Consider the following 25,413-nt stretch of genomic DNA (forward strand, 5'->3'; position numbering starts at 1 on the left):
GATGGACAGTCTGGGTGGGTGGGCTGGTGGGTTGATAGGCAGGCTGGATGAGAGGGTGGGTTAGTGAGTGGACTGGGTGGATGTGAGGGGTGGTGAATGGGCAGGGTGAGTGGGTGGATGGATGGGTGAGTAGGTGGAATGGGTGGCTGGCTGGAGTGGGTGCGATGGGATGGGAGAGTGGGTAGGGTGGGATGGGGGAGCGGGTGGGGTGGGTGGGTGATGGTCAGAGTGGGTTGGCTGAGTGGATGGGTAGATGGTTTTGAGTTGGCAGGGTGGGTTTGGGGAAGATAGGCAGGGTGGGTAAGTTTATGGACGGAGTGGGTGGGTGAGTTGGTCGGCAGGGTGTGTGTGTGTGTGTGTGTGTGTGTGTGTGTGTGTGTGTGTGTGTGTGTGTGTGTGTGTGTGTGTGTGTGTGTGTTCCCTAAGGACAAGACAGGGGACGGGTCTGTTTTGGTAAACTTACACAATTCCTCCGCCGCTGTCAAGTTTTTAAACTCACTCCACAGTCCTGACTCTTTCCCCTCCTTCCCTCCCTCCCCTTCGCTGTATTCCCCACAACTCCCTGTTTCAGCCTTTCCTATATTAAGTATTTCTTTCTTTATAACATGTTTGCCTGTAAACCAGTGTCCACCAACTCTACTCCTTTCCGTTACCCATAATGTTCCCCATTCTATTCTCTTCCTCTCTACAGTATTAGCCTCCCACAGCCTCGTCGAACACGACGCAGTTAGTCGAAACAAAAAGAGTTCTGAAATACCGTTTCGTGAGCTGCTTAGTAATAAATGTTAAACCATAAGCCTTAGCCAATACTGTCTTGTAACTTCATCTTTAGTGCTGCATATGTTCTGCCATATTCATATAATACTCGTCGCCAGAATCAGTGGAAATAGCCCTGTGCTTCTCGAGTCCCTGCTAAAGAATCTTCTTGTACCAATGTCGTGAATCGATCAGTAACATTATCATCTCGTCTGCAGCATCATTTGCATAGTCGAATGTTACCTTGTCTCACAAACCTTAAGTGTTATCCACTTAATCCATACCAAGCAACTACATTTCACACAGTGTTACCAGCTCAAAAAACTCGTGATAAGAAGGCTGACAGGGATGAACTTCTTCTGTCGACTGTACATGTTAAACAAAAACGAAAGAGTATGCCTGAGCTGAGCAGGATCTCAGCACATAAGCAGAGTTCTTAAAGGGGAAAAAGCATCCGGAGGAAGGAAAATAGTTCTTCAAAAATCAGAAACAGTAGGAAATGCATGAAAGGCAGAGTGAGTAAGAAATGCATGAACAGCATCAGAATCGTCCTGAATGGAAAAAAGTGGGAAAAAGTGGTGACAAAGATGATGGGATCAATGACTAAAGATATTTACTTAAAGGTGCTTGTCTAAATGACTGATAGAGCGAATGGAACTTAAACTGGAAAGGTCACTGCGCTCAGGTCCCACAAAATCTTTTTTCAGCACAATGAAGAACAGACTTTGCATGATTCTGGCCAGAACTAAGGAGTACAAGCAGCAGTAACTACAAGTTAATTTTTAAAAAGAGGTTCCACTTGTGGGCCTACTAATCTGCAGCATTGTAGTGTCATTGGTGTCTCTGCTTGGTTGGGTCAAGAGGTCTTACTTAGGCGACTGGGTACGTTATTGAAAGAGGAGAGGATTGTGATCAGATAGGCTCACTGGAGAAAAAAAGACTGACAAAGTTAGCAGAAAGGTTACTTAAGAGAAAGAGTTCATTTATGATCGCGCTCACTCCAAGGCTGTCAGGGGTTCGAGTATGGTGTCATACTAGCTGCTCTACGTCTACCAGGGGGTTCAGTGAACGGAGAAGATCCGGTTGTGTTCGTAAAAAACTGTTTTATTTTAGAAGTTAGGTATGCCAAGAGGGAGATCTGTCAAAGATTCTAGCGGTTGTGATGGATTTCCTGAGAGTAGCACAAGGATATAAATGGAATCGGCAAAGTCAGAAAATATGAAAGCTTTGGCATGGAGGAAAGCTCAGAGGGTATGCAATATGCTGTGAAGTGGATGAAGGGAAATGCTTTGATGGGATAAACATGGCGACCATGCAGGATGATATTGTGGCAAAGAGTATAAGAAAATGTAGTAATAGATGATACTGCAAGAGGAAGACCTACAGCTACATCAAATAAAAGGACAGAACAATTTATAAGTAAGAGGGTTGGAACTGGATTACAGTTTGAGGGAGAAATGGGAGAGGCTCCTCTAATCACAGTCTTATCACTTTAACCTACACAATCACCCCAGTAAGGCCTAAGGACCCTCCCAGGAAGTGGTGTCTGTGGCACTTTAGAGCAGCAGATTTGGAGGCCCTCAGGCAGTCTTCCTTTGATTTTCCTTGGAATGATTGTTGTTTCACGGTTAGGTACCATTTAAGTGTGCTTTGTACATTACAGAGATTATTATTCCGGTCACAGAAGCATACATTCCCTTCACCCTGATTAATGCAAAAAAGTTTTAATTAAATAATTCTTGTTTTAATGCTGTCCACAGCAAGGAGGAGTCCTACAAAAGGTATCAGCACCAACCCACCCCTGAATCTCGTCTGTTTTATGTTCGTGCCTGGGATCGTGCCAAGTCTTCTTCACCAAACTAAGAATACTTTCATTCAAACTAAATGTTCTGAACTCTCTAACTCAGGTTCTTCCCACTGCTTCTGGCATCATGCAAAATATTTTTCTGTCATCTTTCTTTCATCCTCCTTCCCTCCTCTTTTCTGCTCTGCTGGCTCTGTAGCTGTTTGCTCTACTAAACAGGTAGAACTCTTTTCACTGACTTCCCCCTTCAGTTCCACTTTGGATGATTCAGGTGCTTTTCTTCTATCTCCTCCCTCCTCTCCCTTTCTCATGACTGACATTAATATTTCTCCAGCTGACATACTTTTTGCCCCCCATGGCCGCAATACTGATAATGCGTATGGAACTGGTGGGGTCCCTCCTGTTGTTCTCAAGAACTGTGCTTCTGTGTTAACACAGTGCTTTGATAAACTCTTTCCCTTTTGACTGTCAACTTGTACCTTTCTTTCTTACTGGAAGTTTGCTCTCATTCAGCCAGTCCCAAAGAAGGGTGACGATTCCCAGCGCTCTAGCTGTCGCCAAATTGCTTAATCTAGGGTCACATGTTGCTGTGGATGGAAGAATAGATGCAGAAGTGAAGTTTAGAATAAATGAAGTAGGAAAGGTGCTGGGAGGAATGAAAAAAGTGTTTAAATGTCGTTCGCTTAGAATGGATGTAAAGAGAAGGCTATATGAGGGTGTTGTGGTACCGACTGCGTTATATGGGGCTGAAACATGGAATATGGGTGTAGCAGAGAGGAAAAGTTTGAATGTAATGGAGATGAGGTGTCTGAGGAGTATGTGTGGAGTGACGCGTATGGATCGGGTGCGAAATGATGAAGTGCGAAGGAGAACTGGAGTTGTTCGGGAGATGGCTGGCAGAGTTGAGCAGAGGGTGTTGCGATGGTTTGGGCATATGGAGAGAATGGATAATGAGCGATTGGTGAAAAAGATAACTAGATCTGATGTGAGAGGTGTAAGGCTGAGAGGAAGACCACGAATAGGATGGATGGACAGTGTGAAGAGAACGTTGGATGCGAGAGGGATGTCTGTTGAGCAAGGAAGAGTGGCTGTGCGTGACAGAAATAAATGGAGAGAAATTGTGAATGAATAAGTGATGACGCAGCCCTGAGGGGTATTCTCCCGCATTTGGTCTGATCAGCTAGTCAGGTCAGGTGCGGGTAAGGGGATGGGTCTGTTATGATGTGGCAGGGGTAAACCAGTTCTGCTGTCGGGCCCTGCTGCGGATGTCACTGATTGCATTGCGCAGTTGACCCTTGTGCGGTGTGGTGCGGTGAGGATCTGTCCGTTCTCCCCTTTGGGGCTAAGATGCTAATGAATGTGTTTGAATGGATGAGTAAATGGGGAGTGTGTCGTCCTGTCTCGGTTACCTCCCTTTCCCTGGGGGAAGCAGCCTAGGTATATAGATATAGATAGATAGATTTCTAAAGTTTTTGGATCAGTTCTATTAAAAAATATAAAAGACGTTTCCTATCATAATCTTCATTTTGACTGAATGTTTTTTTGCAGAGTTGCTTCACTGGTAGTCTCCTCACCTTCCTATACGACTCCTGGTCGTCCTCCTTTCTGGACTTTGATGAAAGCTTTGGCATTATACTTGTCACCTCCATGACTTTCGACCGAGTCTGGAATAAATCCATAATTTCCAAACTGCCCTTGTACGAGTTCCAACCTTCTGTCTTGGTCATTATCTTTGGTTTCCTTCCTGGTAGTTCTATAGCTGCTGTTGTAGACGGCCACTGTTCGTCTTCTAAAATCCGTCAATAGTGGTTTTCCTCAGGATTCTGTCCTCTCATCAACTCTCTTCCTTCTTCTGAGCTGCACATCATCTAACCTTATCCATTCAAATACTGATGCCTCCCCCCTTCACCTATCCATTCATTTCTCGCAGCATCCATCACAGCAGTTACTTAAGCAGTCATTGGGCGAGGCTATGGCACACATATTTTCCGAATTGGTTCGTATTTATGACTGGAGTAAAGGAAACCTTGTTTTTAAAAGATCAAAAACTCAGTTCCTACATCTTTCTACCAGTCAAAATGTCCACAGGACGATCCTTTGATATTCAGCAATCTTTCATCTTCTCTCAGTATCCTTGGGGTTTCATTCTCTCGGGACTTATCTTGGAAAGATCACATTGCCTCTCTTGCAAAATCTGCAGCTACGAGATTAGATGTTCTAAGCCTTCCTTACCTCCGTGTAGCTGTTGACTTTGTACAAGGGGTTTTATTTGTCTATGTGCATGGGTGGTTCTCCCACATATATTTCTTCAAAGGTTTTCCACCTCATCAACTCACCTCCTTTCAGTGACTCCCTTAAACCTCCCTCTCCACGTAATTGTGTTGCTTATCTATCTCCTTTTTATCAGTACTTCAGTAGTCACTGCTCCTCTGAACCGTCTGGTTACATCTCTGCTCCATTACAGTTGGTGTACAGCACCTATCTGCAAACGCCCTCACAAAATTTCTGCCTAGCTCTCTAAAACAATAGTAAACGGATATTCTCAGCCATTTTTGTATGCAACCGATCAGCTCTCGAACTGTTTTTTGCGGTGTGCATTTCCCTTTGCCTCTGACCTCCAGTATTTTAAGCTCAGGTATCCAGGCATCTCGAAATGAACAGATTTTCACTCACTCTCTTTCTCTCTCTCTCTCTCTCTCTCTCTCTCTCTCTCTCTCTCTCTCTCTCTCTCTCTCTCTCTCACGGGAACAAAATGTAGGCTATTAGCCTCTAGTTCTCTCGTTTCTGTATAAAAAAGTGAATATAGGAAAAATGTCATTATCAGTAGTTCCAGACAGCTAGATTTCAGTGAGGAAAGTTGAGGCTGAGAGGAAAGATGTTCTAAAGAGAGAAAGTTAGAGGCGAGGCCACAGATTTTACGGTTTTTAATGGAAAATGAGTCAGGCACTAAACCAAGATCTCTCATTAGGTGGTCACAGGAAAGGTGGGAATATTTATGATCTTACCACAAAACATTAAAGCAACACTGTGTTACCTACGCTGTAACATTCACATTAACTGTGCAATGTGTGTTATGCCTGTAAGATTGGTGTAAAAAGATACAGTGAAATTTTTATAAAGGCATGTTGGCCCACTCGGAGTGGGCCAACATGCCCACAAAATTAGCATAGGAATATGGGCTGGAACTGAGGTCCGGTAGGATGGGGATCCAACTCACTATCTCCAGCCTTCTATCTACCTTAGCAGAACTGTCCAGTTCGACTGGTTTTTGTTAACCTTGTTAATATGGCTGTGTTCTGAGTAATGCATTATAGCTTTCCTGTCTGTTATTAGCATCAGCCCGCCGGGACGATTTTCAGTGGCTGTGGCCTGTTTTTATTTTAATTGATGTATCGTAACACTCTCAATGTCTCCTGATCTGGGGGGAGAGAGGGACGATTATAATATGATGTACTAGTGCGTGTGTGTGTGTGTGTGTGTGTGTGTGTGTGTGTGTGTGTGTGTGTGTGTGTGTGTGTGTGTGTGTGTGTGTGTGTGTGTGTGTGTGTGTGTGTGTGTGTGTGTGTGTGTAATATTCTCGCATATATTTTCAGGCTGCTTCAACTGCACCCAGATTCAATTCCTGGAGTCCCGCGTCAGGACTCTGGAGGCCAAGCTGCTTCGCACGCCTTCCGCCTCCCGTCCTCTATCACCCTCCACAACTGTCATAGAGATGGGCCGCCCTGACACCTCACATGTTGCCGGCCACCCACTCAACGGCAGGGGAAGAGGCGGTAGGGGCAACAGAGGGCGGGGACGGAACAACAGGAACGGCAACAACAGGGGGCGTGGACGAGGAAGCAGAGGAAACGGAAGGCGTGGGAGTGTGGATCCACGAATTGACATAGACGTTACGACGGAGGACTACACTGATGTCTTCCGGGTAAGGTCTCATCAAGGTCCAAATGTTAGGCCGTGGGACTGTATTATACTTTGCATGGGAGACTTCGTAATGCCTCCTAATTAGCGATTTATTCTCCATTATACAACTTACTTTCTCTAGTATTAGGCAGATAGATAGATAGACAGACAGATAGATAAATAGATAAATACATGGTATATATATATATATATATATATATATATATATATATATATGTGTGTGTGTGTGTGTGTGTGTGTGTGTGTGTGTGTGTGTTGGGAAGGGGGGCAGTAGCGCGCTACTACAATTTTGTAGCGGCAGTCATGAGTCGCTGCTTCTAATATATAGCGATTTCGGTAGCATCGCCAGTCTTATGCCAATTTTGCTGAGACTGTCGTTTTCTGGGCCCCCAAACCTGGGACTTTGCTTGTGACTGTTTGTGTGAAGTGCGCGGCGTAACTCACATTTTTTGTCAACGTGTTACGTAATCCAGCTTCCAAGATGGACAGATTCCTTAAAGCTGGTTGCGGCCATGCCTACGATAACATGGACAGTCTTGAGGAATCACAGTCCAACCAGATGGATGTGGAGCTGATCTCATCATCTTGCACGTTGACTGCTGTAGCCAGCTCGTCTGCTACACCGCCCACAGCTATTAACCGTGGTACTACTAACCCTTGGCCTTTCGTGCATATGTATTTTAGTTTTATTGGTGTCAAGGAAAACAATTTTGTGTTTAACACTCTGTTACGTGTCCCCAAAATGAAGTTCCTGTTTGTCAATAAGGACTCTATCTTAAGGTGCATGTTGGCCTTGTGCATCCAAGTATCTACAACGAGGTCAACAAATTTATTGCCATGGGCACCAAGGAGTGAAAGAGGGAGAAAAGTACGCCTGAAGAAAACACTACAAAGAGACCTAGACAGCAAACCATCGAGCAGGCAATGGCTAGCACCTGCAGACGAGTTATAATAGTCTTACATAGACATAAAAGTGGTTCATGTACAGTACCTTTGGGGCCTCTGGAGGTATGTGTTGTTTTTTACATATTTGAAATGCTAGTGTTCCTGATGGGAAACGAGTGATAAACTGAGCCTGTAGGCTGCAATAGTTTCATAAGAAATACCAGTAAAACCCTGGTCACAGATTCGTCTTATGGAAAATTAAACAATTATTCCACGAGTGGAGAGAGAGATAGTAATTTTAAATTTGGTTGAATATAAATAGCCAAGCTGGAGAGGATACACCAGTAATATGCACTAACAAAAATTTTCTGTTAAATTTTCTCTCGAGGTAAAGAATAGTGGTAACGACTGCTTCATTCTATTTGTAGCGGTCGAGGCAGCGCTTCTACATTGGTTAGGGTGTAGCGGTACCGGTAGAGACGCTGCATTTTAAAGTAGCGGTGCCCAACTGCGTGTGTGTGTGTATATATATATATATATATATATATATATATATATATATATATATATATATATATATATATATATATGTATATATATATATATATATATATATATATATATATATATATATATATATATATATATACACAGTTGTGTATATACAGTATATATATATATATATATATATATATACACACACACAGTTGTGTATATACAGTATATATAGATAGATAGATATAGATATAGATAGATAGATTGATAGAGAGATATAGATAGATAGCTAGATGGTATATATATATTCATATATATATAGATATAGATATATACGGTTAGACAGATAGAGATAGATAGATAGATAGATAGATAGATAGATATATATATATATATATATATATATATATATATATATATATATATATATATATATATATATATATATAATGCAAGGAATACGGAACCAAAGGCCAGAGGCCAGCAAATTGCTCCCTCCAAGAAAAAACGAAATAAGATAACAGCGAGCCAAATTCAAGATCCATTCATTTCGAGATGCCTGGATACACTGCGTTTGAAAGACTGGAGATCGTAGGCAGTAGTGTTGGAGGATGCATTCAGACAGTTCAGAGGAGCAGTGACCATTGAAGTAGTGATAGAAAAGAGATAAAGATGCAACAGTGCAGCAAAGAGACAGAGGTTGATGGGAGCAAGTCAATGAGACGAAAAGCCTTTGATTCAACCCTGTTGAGAAGACCTGTGTGTGGGGAGCCTTCCCACACATGAGAGTTGTTCTCTAAACAGGGGGCGAATAAAACCCGTGTATAAAGTCAACAACTGTACAAGCGTAAAGAAGGTACGGAGTCAGCTTAGCACACCCAAGTTCTTGGAAGCAGATTTTACAAAGGGGTAATATGTTCTTTCCAAGATAATTCCCGAAAGAATGAATCCCCAAGTATGTTTAAAGATGATGCAGGATAGAGCTGGATACTGTTAAAAAATAGAGGGTGCTCCTGTGGACGATTCTGTCAGGTTGATAGATCAAAGAACTGAGGTTTTAAAGCATTAAAAACAAGGTTATGTTTACGCCAGTCAGAGATATGAGCCATGTCACGCATTAGGTGTCCTATAGCCTCATCCCTTCCTGGTTGAAGCAGCAGCTGAGATGGACACTGAGGAAAGCGAATGGAAAGTTTAAGGATGGAGTCATCAACGTATGAGTGGATAGAGTTAGTTGTACAGCTTAGGCCATTGATGAATAAAAGGAAGAGTTAATGGTAGACCAGAGCCCTGAGGAACACCACTATCGACAGCTCTTGGAGAAGAACAGTGGCCGTCTACAACAACAGCTACTCAACCACCAGAAAGAAAGCTACAGATGAAGGCACAGATAGAAGGATAGAAACCGTAAGAGAGTAGTTTGGAAATTCAAAATTTATGCCAGACTTAATCGAAAGTCTTTGAGATGTCAAGTGCAATGGCAAAGCTTTTGCCAGAGTCCCGAAATGAGGATGACCAGGAGTCTGAAAGGTAGGTGAGATAATTACCAGTGGAGCGTCCCTGACGGAACCAATACTGACGATCGGAAAGAACTTTTTTTATTTTTTAGAATAGGCTCAAGAACTTCTGAAATACAGGATGTTAAAGCAAATGGGCGATAGTTAGAGGGCTGGGAATGGTCACCCTTCTTTGGGACAGGATGAAGGAGAGCAAACTTCCAGCAATAAGGAAAGGTGCAAGTTGACAGACAAAGGCGAAAGAGTTTACCTAGGCAGGGTGTTGGCACAGAAGCACAGTTCTTGAGGACAACAGGAGGGAACCCATGAGGCCCATATGCCTCGCTAGTACTGAGGCCTGTGATGGCAGAAAATACTTCTATTGAAAATTTTCTTATGTCATCCATGAGGTCAGAGGGGGGAAGAGATGGAGAGATGGCACCAAGATCGTCTAACGACGCGTCCACACGTGAACTCAAACATATGTTGGCAACACAGCTGGCAACATGTTCAGGAACATGTTTGCCACAGTATTTGGACAAATTTATGCAAACATGTTTCAGTGCAGCTTCGAACACTGGCAGCTGAGGTGATGGGATAAGTGTGTCCATACGAGGCAGCTGAGACTTCATCATGATGTTGCCAACATCATCTGAACGCTGTTGTTCCCAACATGTTTGCAGCATGTTCGATACTGTGTTGGTTACATGTTGCCAACACTTGTTTGAGCACACGTGTGGACGTGCACTAACGTCGAATTGGAGGAGAAAGTCTGAGAGAAGAGTTCTGTTTTATCAGTAGAAGAAATAGCTACAAAGCTATTATAGTGGAAAAGAGGAGGGAAGGATGATGTAAAGGTTTTAGAAAGGATTTTGGCAAGGTGCCAGAAGGAGCAGGAAGAATTCGAGTTTGAAAGTTCAGAGCATTTAGTATGGTTAAAATTATTTTTAGCAGAGCGAAGAACAGACTTAGCACGATTCCAGGCAGAAATATAAAAAAGATGAGGTTAAGGGGTGAGTTGGCTCCAGTGCCTTTTGTAGGGCTTCTCCTTGTTTTGGACAACATTAGAACAAGCGTGATTAAACCAAGTTGTAATTTTGCATTAGTCAGAGGATATGAGAAAGGAATGCATGCTTCCATGCCCAAGAGAATAACCTCTGTAATGTGCATGACACACTCAGATGGCTCTTGGCCATAGAAGCAATAATCATTCCAGGGAAAATCCAAGAAGTACTGCCTGAGGGCCTTCCAATCAGCAGCACCAAAGTGCCACAACCAACGTTTCTTTGGAGGGTCCACAGGCCGTACGAGAGCAATAGGACAGGTAAAGGTGATAAGGCTGCGATCGGAGAAGCCCAACGGAGAGGAAGGATTTACAGTGTAAACAGAAGGATTTGTTGTAAGGAAGAGGTCAGGTATGTTGGAGCTCTCTCCAAGGCGCTCAGGGATACGAGTTGGGTGCTGTGCTATCTGCTCTAGGTCATTAAGGATAGAAAAGATATAGGCTTGTTTACCAGGTGGATCAATGAAAGAAGAGCAGAGCCAAAGGTGGTGGTGAACATTTAAATCTCCTAGAATGGAGATTTCAGAGAAAGGAGAAATGGATAGAATAAGTAAAATAGTCAAAGAATTTTCCATGATCAGTAGAATCAGGGGATAAGTAAACATCACAGATATATTTAGTCAGAGAACGACAGGAATGCCGAAGTCAGAGAATAGAGAATTCAGAAGAATCAAGTTCAGGAACACGAGAGCAAGATAAGTCATTGCATACATATGCGCAACAGCCTCCTTTGACTTTGAAATAAGTATATAGAAAGTAGGAAGATACAGAAAGGGGTTTGCTCTCAGTTACCTCAGACAGCTGAGTCTCAGTTAGGAAGAGAAGGTGAGGTTTAGAGGAGGAGAGGTGGTGCTCAACAGAGAGAAAGTTAGAGGAAAGGCCGCGAATGTTGACGAAATGAAGAAGTGAGTCAGACAGTGGTCCCAGGCAGCTCGTTGAGTCGTCACCGGGAGAGGAGCCGATGATGGGGGCATTTATGCCCCCCCCCCTTCCCGAGGACTCCGAGGCTACGTTAATAAATGCTTCTTTTTTTTTTTTTTCTAACAAATTTGAAAAGGAAGTGTAGTGTGTATGTAGTTTGTGTTGACAGTTAGAGAAACTTGTACTGGAGAGCATGCTGGTTTACTCTCTGCATTATTGAAACACTGAAAAGGTTCAGCAAAGGGAGATGGTCGGGAACTAATCCCGAGGGCTGATGTAACGGGAGCTCCAGCTCTCTGTCATTAGCTTTCCATCCACCTTGGGAGTACTGTCCTGCTCGACTTGTGCTACAGTCTACTCCTTCTAGAGAGGATGTCCCGGGAGGAATAAGCATAACTTTGGAAAATGATTTGCTAAGTTAAAAAATGTTGAATCATCATGTAAGTATCCAAATGTTAACCGTTACGGGGCTCTAACCACTGATCTTATGGGGGAAATTTGAGGGACATCATTTTTGCCCATAAGGTCATCAGTAAGTATAGTTCCGTAACGGATGAGATCTGGACACATGATCATATAAATTCTTTTACTTAGAACTGGTTCATCTGCCATTTCCCAGACTAGTAACCTTTCCTCCTGGGATTCCCTCTGTAGCAATATATATATATATATATATATATATATATATATATATATATATATATATATATATATATATATATATATATATATATATATATATATATATATATATATATATATATATATATATATTCCCTTCTTCCATATATTTTCTTCTTATGCATTCTCATATAATGTTAAACATGTATACACTTCATTCACATAAAGCCCACCCTGTAGGCACTCCCTCCCTCCATCAGATCCTGAGGTCTGCCTCTGTGCAATTTTGTTTCTTACTTAAAAAAAGAAAGTCCACATTCACCACCTTCCCTCCTACGCTGCACCACCACCCAATCTAATAACTTTTATCATCCTTAGGGAGTAGGGGGAGGAGGAAGCAGTAGCCCTTGCCCCATGCTGGTCATGTTGGTAAACAATCTTCACTGGTCTTATCCTTCTTAAAGCCAGGTGCGTGCAGAGCACTGAGCTCTATTGTATGGAGAGGCTATCTCCGCTGCGAACGTGTCATTTAAGCCGCCATATTGAAACACCTACACTCGTCACTTATAAGACAAAAACATGTATGAACTGTGACTTCTTTTTTTTTTTTTGGGGGGGGACCTATTTCAACGAATTATATGGGGTACATTTAGCCAGTGAGTATAAAACAACGCCATACCTACAGGTTGCTGCAGCGCAGAATTTACCCTTTATGGCACTAAGGCAGAGAAAGGTAATGGCAGAAAGGAAGAAGATAGTGTGGTATTAACGTTGAAATGACACTGATGTTGAAGCTGTTTTACGTCGAAGTAATGGTGTTGAAATGGCGTGGGAAGTCCTTTGACTATCAATGTCATGAAACCAAATGTCCAGACTGAAAAAGGCCGGAAGAACCATGGAAATATCTACAAAAGAGTGTGAACAGAAGAGAAGAGGACATAGAGAGAAAGACTGGAGATAAATGGGCCCCTTTTAGTCGCTTCATTCATTGTATGTGGCATGTGTTAGGAGTGTAATGCTGTATGGTAGTGAGACCTGGGCAGTAAAGGAGGAGGATATTCGCAGGCTCAAACGTACAGGAATGACAATGACTGTGTGGATGTGCAGTGCGTCCTTGAATTCGAGGCCTGAGGGGGCTAGGTTTACGATGGAAGAGTTAAGAGGTAGGATGGGACAGGAGTGTATTGGCTCTGTGATGAGGAGAGATAGACTGAGGTGGTTTGGGCATGTGGAGAGGATGGGGGATGACAACTGGGTGCAGAAAGTGAGAAATGTAAACGTTAGGGTAGGGTTACAAGAGGTGGACCGAAAAAGACCTGGGATGAAGTCATTGAGCGTGACCTCAGGGATAAGGAACTGAATAGGATGGCTGCTAGAGATCGAGCAGCATGGAGAGCCGCCATTAGGGGACCAAGGCCGATGCATACAAGCATGTTGGAGCCTTTAAAAAGGAAATGATAAGAAACGTTCACATCAGTACAGTTCTAACCTACAAATTTAATGATCAGACACTTCTGCAAATAAAGTATACATTGAACTGGAATAGTTACATTAGTAGGCTGCTAGGTACAAGTTAACATAAATACAAATTCTTAACTTACGATTCAGAGTTTTGGAGTACTTCGTATACTGTCTCTAGGTAACTTAAACTAGGGAGAGTGATTTGGAAGAGGCTGGAGTAAGAGTGAGTAAGTCTTCCACTTCTAGCCACACTTGATATATCGCAGTACCCATGCCTCTTCTCCACTAACGTATCTAACAGCAAGACATTATTTCTTTACAATAATCCCTTCAAGGAGGTGGCCAAACCAGGTCATTGGCTCCTACATTCTATAGGGTGGTCCTCATGTAATTCGACTTGGATTGAACCATATCATATCTAACAGGGCACCTGACAGACTGGATCACAGTTGAGTAAACACAGGGGTCAGCCAAGGTTGGCCTCAGATTAGAACAGCACACAGTTTGATACAGGATGGTGGCAAACCGCTGTCAGTACCCGGATTAGCGGTCAGATAATGAACCGGTAACAACTTCTCTTTATGATACATCCATCCAGTTCCATCCTTCATCATTTTTGCATGCTCATCTTCCATACTTTGCTTTTTCACAAGTTCAAAATCAATATCGGTCCACCATGTTCTTTTCCAAGTCTTTTTCCCATCACAATCACCTATATACACGCTTTTCATCATGCTGGTAATATTCGTACACTATACAATAACCTCTCCGTATATGCTGGCTCCTTGTGCAGGAATTCCAGGTACAAGGAAGAAAAAAAAAAGTTACCAAGAACGTCGTATCTGCAGAAGAAACACGACCATTGTAGTGGCACTTACTGAATCATACTGATGCCTGTCTGATGCCCAAGTTGACCTGGGCTATGAGACGACTTAAACCGCCTTTGCAGTGACGGTATGGCTGCCATGATGTTCTCAGAATCTTAAGCACCCCCTTCCTCGCCACTAGGCACGTGGAGCGATAACGCCAACAAGACCTGACTCACTACAATGATGCACTTTTCCTTTAGTTTTTTAACTGTGCTACAGTACTTTTACTTCACTGTGTGTCGTGGAACAGGTTTGTAGCGTGATCAGGCATGGCTTCTCTATGAGGTAGTGGGCGCAAGCAAGAAGGCCTTTCTCTAACAGTGAAGAAGGAAATATTCCATTACTTGGACAGGCTTGTATAAAGGTGTAATGTTGCCAAGGCCTTCATTGTGAATAAATCTACTGCGCAAACTGTTCAAAACTGCCACGAGATTATCTGAGAAATTACCAATATGCCGGGAATCGAACCCGGGACTCTCAGGTGAGAGCCAGGCAGCATACCACTACACCACGACCAAGTAAAAGTTAACTCACGTTGTCACAGTCTTGTAACCAACGTCCCTCCGCCCCCACTGTGGGCCTGAAGAGGGTGAGTTAACCCCCTGGCACTCGGGCAAGTAGATGCTTTTAATCTATCCCAAGCACTTCTGACTTGCCGGAAGTGCTTGGGATAGATTAAAAGCATCTACTTGCCCGAGTGCCAGGGGGCCAACTCACGCCCTTCAGGCCCACAGTGGGGGCGGAGGGACGTTGGTTACAAGATTGTGACAACGTGAGTCACCTTTTATCTGGTCGTGGTGTAGTGGTATGCTGCCTGGCTCTTACCTGAGTGTCCAGGGTTCAATTTCCGGCATATTGGTAATTTATCAGATGATTTTTCCTGAGTAAAATACAGGTTTCTCTCTTCTTTACCACGAGATTATTGCACATACCTTGTGGCTAGCAACCACGAATGTGGCTGAAATGCTGAAGGTGTTGTCAGTCCTTTGCCAATTAAGACAAAAAGGATTTTGATGAGATTTGTGCTTGACCAGAGAAAATTTAATTACCTGTGGATGCCAGTACACTAAAAGAAAAACCTAAAGAAATCTAAGGAATGGTGGCTCGAATAATTAAACAGTAAAACTTCTAGAATACGAAGCACAATGGCGAGGCTGGTAGTGCAGATGTGACAGCAGCAGACTTCTCCCACTTCATAGGGCGGTAAAGGAAGGGGGTTATGAGATGCCAGATTATTAACGAGGACAAGATCTGTTTATTCTGGCAACACCTGCCCTCCTTTACATTCTTGATTCGGGAGAAAAGGAGTGGTCTCTGATACAAGGCTAAGAAAGAATGTCTTACACTAGTCATGGCAGTCAAAACTGTAGGAGTGTAAGGTGCAACCTATGGTAACTCAACGTTTCGTCCATTCCCGGTCTACTGTTGGACTGAGTTTGGATCGATTGCTATCCACTGGCAAAACAACGCTACGGAGTGTGCTACAAGGACAGTTACGACGCACTGTTTCGACTATATGCTTGTGCTGATAGCCCAGCTCTTTAATAAATCTATATTGTTACCATTCAGAATGATTCTCCTCTTCGATATTTGCTCGGGCCAACCGCAAGCACCGATTAGACAGGCCTTGTTTCTGCTAGTGAACACTGCCTCGAAGATATAACTTCATGATCAAAGTGTAATTTTTTAAATTTCAGAGATAATATGTGAAGCGCGCCAGCAAGTAAATGCAGGAGACAACAGGAAGGAAGGAAGCATTAGAGAGGTTAGAAGCGGAAGACTGGAGGGAATGAGGTGAACTTTTCAGCACTGGAAGTGCAGTGGAGTCGGAAATCAGCTGAACTTAAATAAATAAGTAAATAAAAAAGAAATGCAATGTACAACATTGCCAGGGTTTGGAGCAAAGCAGGCCAACACCGAAAGTATTCAGAAGGTTCTTCCCCACATTTATCCATCAATCCCCACATCCCATCTTGGATGCACTGTCTGCTGCAGCCAGAACTGCCCGTCTCATCCTAGACGAAGGTTTCCCAACATAATGACGGAGAGTATTGTCGGGTTGTCCGACGACGACACAGAGATATCAACAGAGGACTTCATCGCCGCGGATGAAGAGGAAACATCACAGGAGGCCCAAGAAGCTGTGATCTAGGCAGAACTTGCCTCACAGCCAAGTAGCCATCATACCAGTTGCTGTGCAACATTCTCCATCTACAAAGAACATTAAAGACGAGCTACTCAATGAGTTTGACCTGCCTGGTGTAAAGATTTGTACGAGCCTGATAGGCCATATTTTAAGTCCAGCAAGTAATGAACTCTACAAGAAAATGAGATTGCATTCTCAACGTCTCATTACCTCCTACCTTCCACACCTAGTCAGCTCCACTTTCCTCACCTGTCTGACCCACCTCACTTACCAGATTCGCTTTGCCTACCCTATCAGCCTCGCCAGTGCCCACAACATAAGCTGCTGCGGATTCCTCAGTGATGCTAGTAATACTGAGGGGTTTGAGGCTAAGGACTAGTGTCTGCAGTGAGGAGATGGGGGCAAGTCTCAGCCTCAACTCCTCAATCTGAGATCCTGTCCCCTTATACAGTAATCCAGTGAGTGTCATCTGTAAAGATGAGACGTTTTCCAGTTATTTACTGCTTTAAAGTTCTTTAATGCCGCTGCCCTATGTATGTCTTACTTCTGTGATATAGGCTATGTCCTAAGGAAGCATACAGTGTCTTTAGTAAACAAGCTGGGGTCAGACCGGAGAGTTAGGTAACTACATTAAATCTTTATTGTGGGGATATAGATATGACAGAGTGTGGTGTCTGAGTGCGCGGTACCTTTACCCGTACACAAGGAGGGGTCATTTTCACCATAACATCTACACACACTCTCTTATGCTCTTGGATCAATAGGCTTCCTTCTCCACATCTCTCACGAATCTCAAGATTTCTTATCCTGTCTAACCTATGCAACCCACCCACATTCTTTAAACGTCTCATTTTTACTGTTCTCACTCTTGATTTCTGATGCTCAAGCCATTCCAAAGTCTTACTCCCACTCATTAGTGTGGGAACTATCATGTGTTTATGTCGACCTCTTGAAAACTCTGTACCTGACCTTTCTTCCGCACGAGTCTTGATAGCATCAGCCACTTACATCTTTGGACGACACCACTGCCTTATACACAATTACATCATTTTTTCCCATCCCTTTACCTAGATATTTAAACTCTTTCACCAATTCCATTCGCTTTACATTCACCTGAACATGGACTTGGAACTGGGAGTGTAGTAATTATCTGGTTCACCAACAGGAGGATAATTCAGTGACGCAATCCCTCCCTGGCCAGTGTTCTTGCCCCCCAGGACTCCCAGGACCCCCTGGACCCCCAGGGCGGGATGGAGTTCCTGGAGTGGGTGGAAGGGACGGCGCGCCCGGCCCCCCAGGCCCCGCAGGCCCACCAGGCATACCTGGAAGAATCAGACAGGGCAAGTAGCTACATAGTTTATTTACCAGTGAATTATATACAGTACTGCATATCTGCAGCAATCAAATTAACTTATCTTTTGTAGCACATGAATTATCAATGTTAAATACCTACATGTATGTGTCTTCTCTAAATGCGTTTTTTAAATGCAAAACTGTGGTCGGATATTAATATTCCTCTTTTAACATGGTTGCTGTGGTCCAGGTGATGCTGAGGTGGAGAGCAATTACATTTCTGGTCCCCCTGGCCCTCCTGGTCCCCCGGGACTGCCAGGGCCGCGTGGAGACCCCGGGGTGGCGGGGAGAGAGGGGCCATTGGGGCCAAGCGGTGAGCCTGGCCAGAATGGACGACGTGGACTGCCGGGACCACCGGGCAGTAGAGGACCACCAGGTTGACCAGCACAATAAATTTTGGATCACGTCATGAACAAAACTGTTAACATCAGTTATAGGCCTTGCTGTGTTCTCATCCTCTGATGTTATAATATTACTGTTGCTGATATGAACCACATTATAGTAATATGAATATAAGTCACTACAATATTGTTTGAAGGTAAACAGTTGATGAAGTAACAGTAATTTCCTGTCCTCTCCACCCCCTGACATCAGGACTGCCGGGTGAAAGTATAGAAGGCCCCAAGGGAGCACCTGGTCTGGATGGTCTGCCCGGGGTACCTGGTTCCACTGGTCCGCCAGGAACACCAGGTCTCATAGGGCCACCAGGACCCAAGGTAAGTACTGGACTCAACAACGTCACTCCATCGTCACTCCAACCCATGACACATTACTGACTGACAAGTTTGCTTGTCCTCTCACTTCATCACTTCGTTTCATGTTCCCTTTTACTAATTCTGTTGCATTACAGTAGCCTACATTCATATATATCATCGTTATCATACGGGAGAAGTATGGTTTTCACAGAGACTGGATTGCCATTCAGTAGCATAATGACACAATGAATACATGCATATATAGTTCACAAGCAGGTATGTGCATAGGAGAAATCAGAGGAAAATGGTTATGTGATCACTGAGTAGGGGAATACTCCAAAAGTTTGCTCTCATTCATCCTGTCCCCCCAAAAAGGTGACAGTTCGCAGCCCTTTAACCACTGCCAAATTGCTTTAACATCCTTTATTTCTAAAGTTTTTGAATCTCTTTTTAACAAAATATTTTAAAGCATTTCCTCTCACAACCTCCTTTCAGATCGTCAGGATGGGTTCCGCCAAGGACATCCCTCTGGCGATCTTCTCACCTACCTTTCAGACTCCTAATTATCCTCCTCCCGTTCCCAGACTTTGGCGAAACCTTTGTCATTGCACTTGACATTTCAAAGGCTTTCGATCGAATCTGGCATAATATTTCATTTCCTAACTGTCCTTTTACGGTTTCTATCCTCCTGCTGTGAGTTCATCTCTAGCTTTCTTTTTGATCATTCTACTGCTGCAGTTGTAGATGGCCACCGTCTTTTCCTTCTATTCATCAATGTCCTAAGCTGAACATCTAACCCTATCTATTCGTACACTGATGACTCCACCCGTCATCTTTCCATTTGCTTCCTGCAGCGCCCATCTCAGCAGTTACTGCTACAAACAAAGGATGAAGCTATGGCATGCCTAATGTCTGACTTTGTTTATATCTCTGATTGGTATAAAAGTAATCTTGTTCTTTTTAATGCATCAAAAACTCAGTTCTTACATTATTCAACCCAACAAAGCTTCCGCAGGAGTATCCTCTAATTTTCAACAAAATGCAAATCAATCCTGCATCATCTTTAAACATATTTGGGGTTTCATTCTCTCGGGATATATCTTGGAAAGATCATATTACCTCTCTTATAAATTCTGCTCCCAAGAGATTAGGTGTGCTAAGCCGACTCCGCACTTTTTTTTACCTCTGCACAGTTGCTGACTTTGTACAAGGGTTTTATTCACCCATGTGTAGAGTAAAACTGTCATGTGTGGGGAGGCTCCCCACATACAGCTCTTCTCAACAAGATGGAGTCAAAGGCTTTTCGTCCCATTAACTCTCCTCCTCATACTGGCTCCCTTTAACCTCTATCGCTTCACACACTGTTGCATCTTTGTCTCTTTTCTATCTCAAAGTCAGTGATCACTTCTCCTCTGAACTGTCTGTTTGCATCCCTCAACCACTCCAGCGGGCGCTTAGCACCTGTCTAGCAACAAACTTACATCCCTTTTCTGTCCAACTCTCTAATGCAAGAGTTGAATTTGGCTGTCTGTTATCTTGTTTTTGCTTTTTTCTTGGAGGGAACAATCTTGCGGGCTCCCGGCATTTAGTTCCTTCCTTCTTGCATTAAAAAAAAAAGAAAAAAATTACTTCCAGAGTTGATCACTTTAATATTTGACAGACTGAGAGTACGAGTAAACTCTTGCGGAGTGTTTGACAGAAAATGAAGAGTGTACAGTACAAGTAAACGGTTGCTGTTCGCCCATCCAACTGGGGGAGGAATGCAAGTACAGAGACGAAGAGTGACCAAAATTAAGAGATAGAGAGAGAGAGAGAGAGAGAGAGAGAGAGAGAGAGAGAGAGAGAGAGCTCTTGTCAGACGAAAAAGTTCACCCAAATTAGAAGTGCTGTATGTTGTGAGCTTCAACACATGGGAGCTGTGTTTCATACATGGACGAAAAAGACCTCTACGAAGCGTGCAACTGAGTGGGAATAAAGATAGCACGGAGTCGGTTCAGCATACATAATATCAGGAATGCTGTTTTAGCCAAACGTGTAAAGTGGTCTTTCCAAGATAAGTAAGAGAGAACGAGACATTAATAATTTGCAGAAATAATGATGGATTGAGCTGTGATTCGTTGAAGGAAAAAAAGTAATCATTCAGAAGCTAATACCGTGCTGAGAGACAGAGTAATTGTGTTTTTGAGGCATTAATAGGAACAAGGTTCGTTTTGCCCCAAGCAGAAATATGGGACATATTTAGAAAACAGATGCGCCAAGGTTTCATTCTTTGAGTGTTGTGCTGACTGTTGAGGTGGGTGGAAAAAAAAAAAAAAAAAGGTGATGGACTCATCAGTATGTGGGCACATGGGGCTATGTGTACAACTCAGGTTGTTAACGAATATGAGGAAAAGAGTACGTAAAAGAACAAAACCCCAAGGAATACATTACTGATATTTTTAGAAAAAAAAGCGTCTGTATACTGTACAATTACAGGTAATGAACGACTGAAGGGAAAACCTGAATTCACTGAAAGAGGGACAGAAACCGTAGAAAGGCATTATTCTATATCAAAGATTTGTGACTGACATTGCCGAAGGACATTGTGCCTAGTACACACACACACACACACACACACACACACACACACACACACACACACACACACACACACACACACACACACACACACACACACACACACACACACACACACACACACACACACACACACACACACACACACACACACACACATATATATATATATATATATATATATATATATATATATATATATATATATATATATATATATATATATATATATATATATATATATATATATATATATATATATATATATATATATATATACTGTATATAAAATATGTGGGGGGCTTACCATCCACTCACTCGATATAGTGCTGCTCTCGGGTGTCTTCCCTTTCCTCTCCTCCATCCTTCTTTTTTCTTTTTTTAAATAACAGAACCGAGGAAGGAAAAATAAATAAATAGAAAAAATAATCCATACATCAGATTGTTGGTGTCCTCTGTTCATAAAGTATCTGTAACAGTTTGACTTGAACAGCCCTCGGCTGAAGCTCTGAGGGAAACAACTCTGGGAAAGCGAGCTCCAGAGAGACACAGCTCGGGGAACGAAAGAACTCTGATAGGCAGAAGTTCTGCAACTTGGCTGAGTGACACTCCAGGCATGAGCGCCACCAGATGCCCGCGCAGCACGAGGGAAGGCATGGAGAGGTGGCACAATGGACGCAACTTCATATGAGCACCTGCCACAAAAATATCTGCAAAACAATGCAAGAGAGGCAACATTCCCTCCCACCTGCAGGGGAGGTAGTTTATTAGTAATAGCAGGGTTATTAATAATTCTAACAGCTCTGTTCTGAATTCCGTCCAGTTGTTCTAATGCAACCTCTCCACATCCATTCCACAAGGATGAGCAGTATTCAAGCTGAGAGCGCACATGACTCTTATAAATCATAGCTAACCTCTCGTCAGTGAAGAAGTCACGGACTCTGCACAACAATCCAAGTTTCCCCGAGGCGGCCTTAGCAAGTGATCCGACATGAGAGGTCCAGCCGAGGGCACTGCCAAGTGAGACACCGAGAACTTCAGTACTCCTGGAGATGGGAACATTTGTACCATTGAAGGCAATATACGAATCCGGCAACACCTATCCACTAGTAAATTGTGTATATTTAGTTTTACTAGCATTAAATGAGACAAGGGTGTTTTGTCCCCATTCACTGATTGTAAATAAGTCTTAATTTATGGAGATGGCTGTACTAAGTTGAGAGTTGTAGATTTCAGACTTTGTAAATGGGGGTTTGAGTGTGAATGAACTATGAAGTGTTGAGTCATCTGCATATGAATGGATGGGATTGTGGGTGATAGATGAGATCATTAATATGAACCAGGAGCAGGGTTGGTGCAAGAATTGATCCCTGCGGCACGCCAGCGTTAATTGAGTGGAAATTGAAATACTGTATACATCATCTACTTTTACTCCTTATTTTTTTGACGCTGAGATATGAGGAAATCAAAGGGACAAAAGACTTTAGTCCATAGCAAGGGAGTTTAGACAACAGGGAACGGTGCCATACTCTGTCGAAAGCTTTAGAATATCAAGGGCTACTGCATGAGTTTCTGCATGTTGGTCGATTAATTGATGGATGGTATGAGTCAGAAGACAGTATGTCAATGGTGGATCTTTCGTGGCGAAAACCATATTGTCTATCACTAATTAAGTTGTTAGATTCAAGATGTTTAACTATGTGCATATTAATTAAAGTTTCAAATACCTTACCAAGAGAAGAAGTGACAGCTATTGCTCTGTAATCAGAGGGGTCAGAGGAACTTCCTTTCTTTGGAATTGGGTGGATATTGGCTTCTTTCCATGAACTAGGGAATGAAGAAGTATGCATGCATAGTCTGAATAATTTAGCAAGAAAAGAGGCAAGTTCTGGGGAACACTTTCTGAAAACAATTGGCGGAATTCCATCTGGGCCTGGAGCTTTGATGGTAGGTAAATTGTCTAGGATTGATTTTATGTATCTTGTGTGTATTTTAAGTGGGGCAATTTCGGGAGAATCAAGTTCCAGTACTGGGACATTCTGGCTGGCGTCCTGTATGGTAGAATTTCTGGCAAACGTACTGGCAAAGGTATCTGCTTTCCCACGCGGGTCATTTGGAATGTTGCCATCTGAAGATTTTAGTGGGGGATTGGATGATGACTTGTTAAAGTTATGATTGAAAGAATTGAGAGTTGACGAGAATATTCTATTGTCATTATGGTTGTTAAGTAGTTCTGATGCTTGATTTTGAAGAAGGTTTGATTTAGCGAGATTTATTACAGCTCTTGCATGGTTTCTAGCAATTTTAAATTGAGAGAGTGATTCAGATGTTTTTTATTTTAAGTAAGAGTTATATGCTAATGACTTTTGGGCTGTTACTCTGGCACAGTTGCTATCAAACCATTTTGGAGAGTTCGATCTTTTAGTGAACTGTTGACTTGATATGAATAAATCCATACCACCTAGTAATAAGTCGCAAATGTGGGACTGGGTAGAACTGGCATCACTGGAGAAGAAAGATTATCATGGAATGTCAGCAAGATAATTTCTAAATCCATCCCAGTTTGCCCTATCAAAGTGCCATTGGGTCACCCTGACAGGTTAAGAACGGGGAAGTTTGGGGGGGGGGGCTAACTAATGAGGCTTTGATAAAATTGTGGTCAGAGGATCCAATTGGAGACAATACCTCTATCCTGTATTGATCTGGATTACTTGTCAGGAACAGATCCAAAAGATGGGCATTATGGTCAGGATTATCTGGTATTCTGGTTGGTTGCTTTACCAGCTGCGTGAGATTAAACGATTCTGCAAACAGCTCACACTCTAGAGCAGCATCGTCAGTCCTGGCAGAATGCAATAACCATTCAACATTATATATGTTAAAATCACCCAGAATGATAATATCGGTGCTAAGGGCAAAGTTAAGGTTACTCAGCTGTGTGGATATGGAATCAAATACAATGGGCTCTGAAGAAGTATTGGGGGAGCGATAGACTACACATATATATTTGGTAATATTTTGACAGTATAGTTTATACAATGAGTAATCAAAACTGGATGAAGTAAAGTTTAAAATGATGTCAACTGCATACTGAGATTTGATATAACAACAGGTGCCGCCCTTGTTCTGGAAGGATGTGAAAAGATGGTAACCGGGAAAATAAAATGGGGATATTTCATTAGAGGGTGAGATTTGTGGTTCTGTGAGCAATAGGGCCAGAGGGGATATGGACTGTAGGAAAAAATGAACTGAATTTAAATTGGTACTAAGACCACGGATGTTGGTGAAGAATAAGGCAGCATTTTCACTTCTCTGTTGACGAGCATGACCTGAAATTCCACTAGTCGCTGCTGGCAGTCACTTGATAGCGACCGGGAGGACCCTGTGCCACCAACCCTTCTGTCTTTCCATCCATCCTCTTCTGTCTTTCTTTCCTTCAGTCTTTCCTCATCTTTCTACCTATGGGTGACTTTACACTCCCTCTTCTGTCTTTCTTTCCTTCATTCTTTCCTCTTCCTTCTGCCTGTGGGTGACTCTACACTAAGTGACAACCCAAATGGTTTCCTGTAGGCCGGCTTCCCGTCCCATAAACGCCTAGTGTGTAGCGGGTCTCTCTTTCTAGACCGGAACTAGACAAATAGAAGAGAGGTAGGACACAAAAACTCAAGGCAACAACCTTACACGTGTATTACTAAGTTGGACAGGGGAACGAGTAGATGTCACTGATACAGATACACTGGACAATTACAACTCTTACGTCTAGATATGGGTTATCGGTATCGCGCAGGATACTGCTCGGATCACAGTGAATAGCACTTGAGGCAGAGTATTATTGATTATAGGAAGTCCGAGTTTTCTATATTTGTGGAGTCGCTAATGTTGTTCCTTGCTGGTAAGGGTTTCTTTGGCACAGAGGTCTGGATATGGTCTTGGTATTAAGAGGTATTTTCTGGCGGTAGTGTATTCACTCTGATAGACCCGACTCTCACTGGGTGGCCATATTTGCAGTTACACTGTCACTGTTACTCACTCCACCACTTTGGTATTATCACTGACTTCCATCAGAGGGTTAATTCACTGTTCTGCCTCTATGTTACTTCGTCACAGACACTGTACTATCACTGTCACTCCTTTCGGGTTCCGGTGTCGTGGCGGTCAGGTACAAGGGCAGCAGAGGTGTCACAGCTCCGCTGCTGACGGGGCTGTGTTCCGCCGGGGACCTCTATATCCAGAGGCCACGGGATCACGCGCAGGGGCGTCCTCTCTCGTCCAGGGCTGTGGGTGGCGAAGGGCCCCGTGCTCTCGGGGCTGGGGGCAGGAGTATGGCCCTCAGGGCTGGGGACGAATAAC

General features: G+C 43.1%; 1 protein-coding gene across 1 annotated transcript in view; it reads left to right on the plus strand.

The window, feature by feature from the left end:
* Window positions 1–25,413, plus strand: part of LOC145391426 (uncharacterized) — a 343,680-nt gene that overhangs the window by 223,042 nt on the left and 95,225 nt on the right. Inside the window, exons 5-8 of the mRNA XM_080266038.1 lie at window positions 6,154–6,482; window positions 17,604–17,778; window positions 17,982–18,167; window positions 18,386–18,507. Coding sequence (XP_080122164.1) covers window positions 6,154–6,482; window positions 17,604–17,778; window positions 17,982–18,167; window positions 18,386–18,507 — 812 coding nt within the window. The remainder of the gene's footprint in view (window positions 1–6,153; window positions 6,483–17,603; window positions 17,779–17,981; window positions 18,168–18,385; window positions 18,508–25,413) is intronic.

Source organism: Coenobita brevimanus, chromosome 18, assembly GCF_032717465.1.
Source record: "Coenobita brevimanus isolate Jiangsu-jjx chromosome 18, ASM3271746v2, whole genome shotgun sequence".
Lineage (NCBI taxonomy): Eukaryota > Metazoa > Arthropoda > Malacostraca > Decapoda > Coenobitidae > Coenobita > Coenobita brevimanus.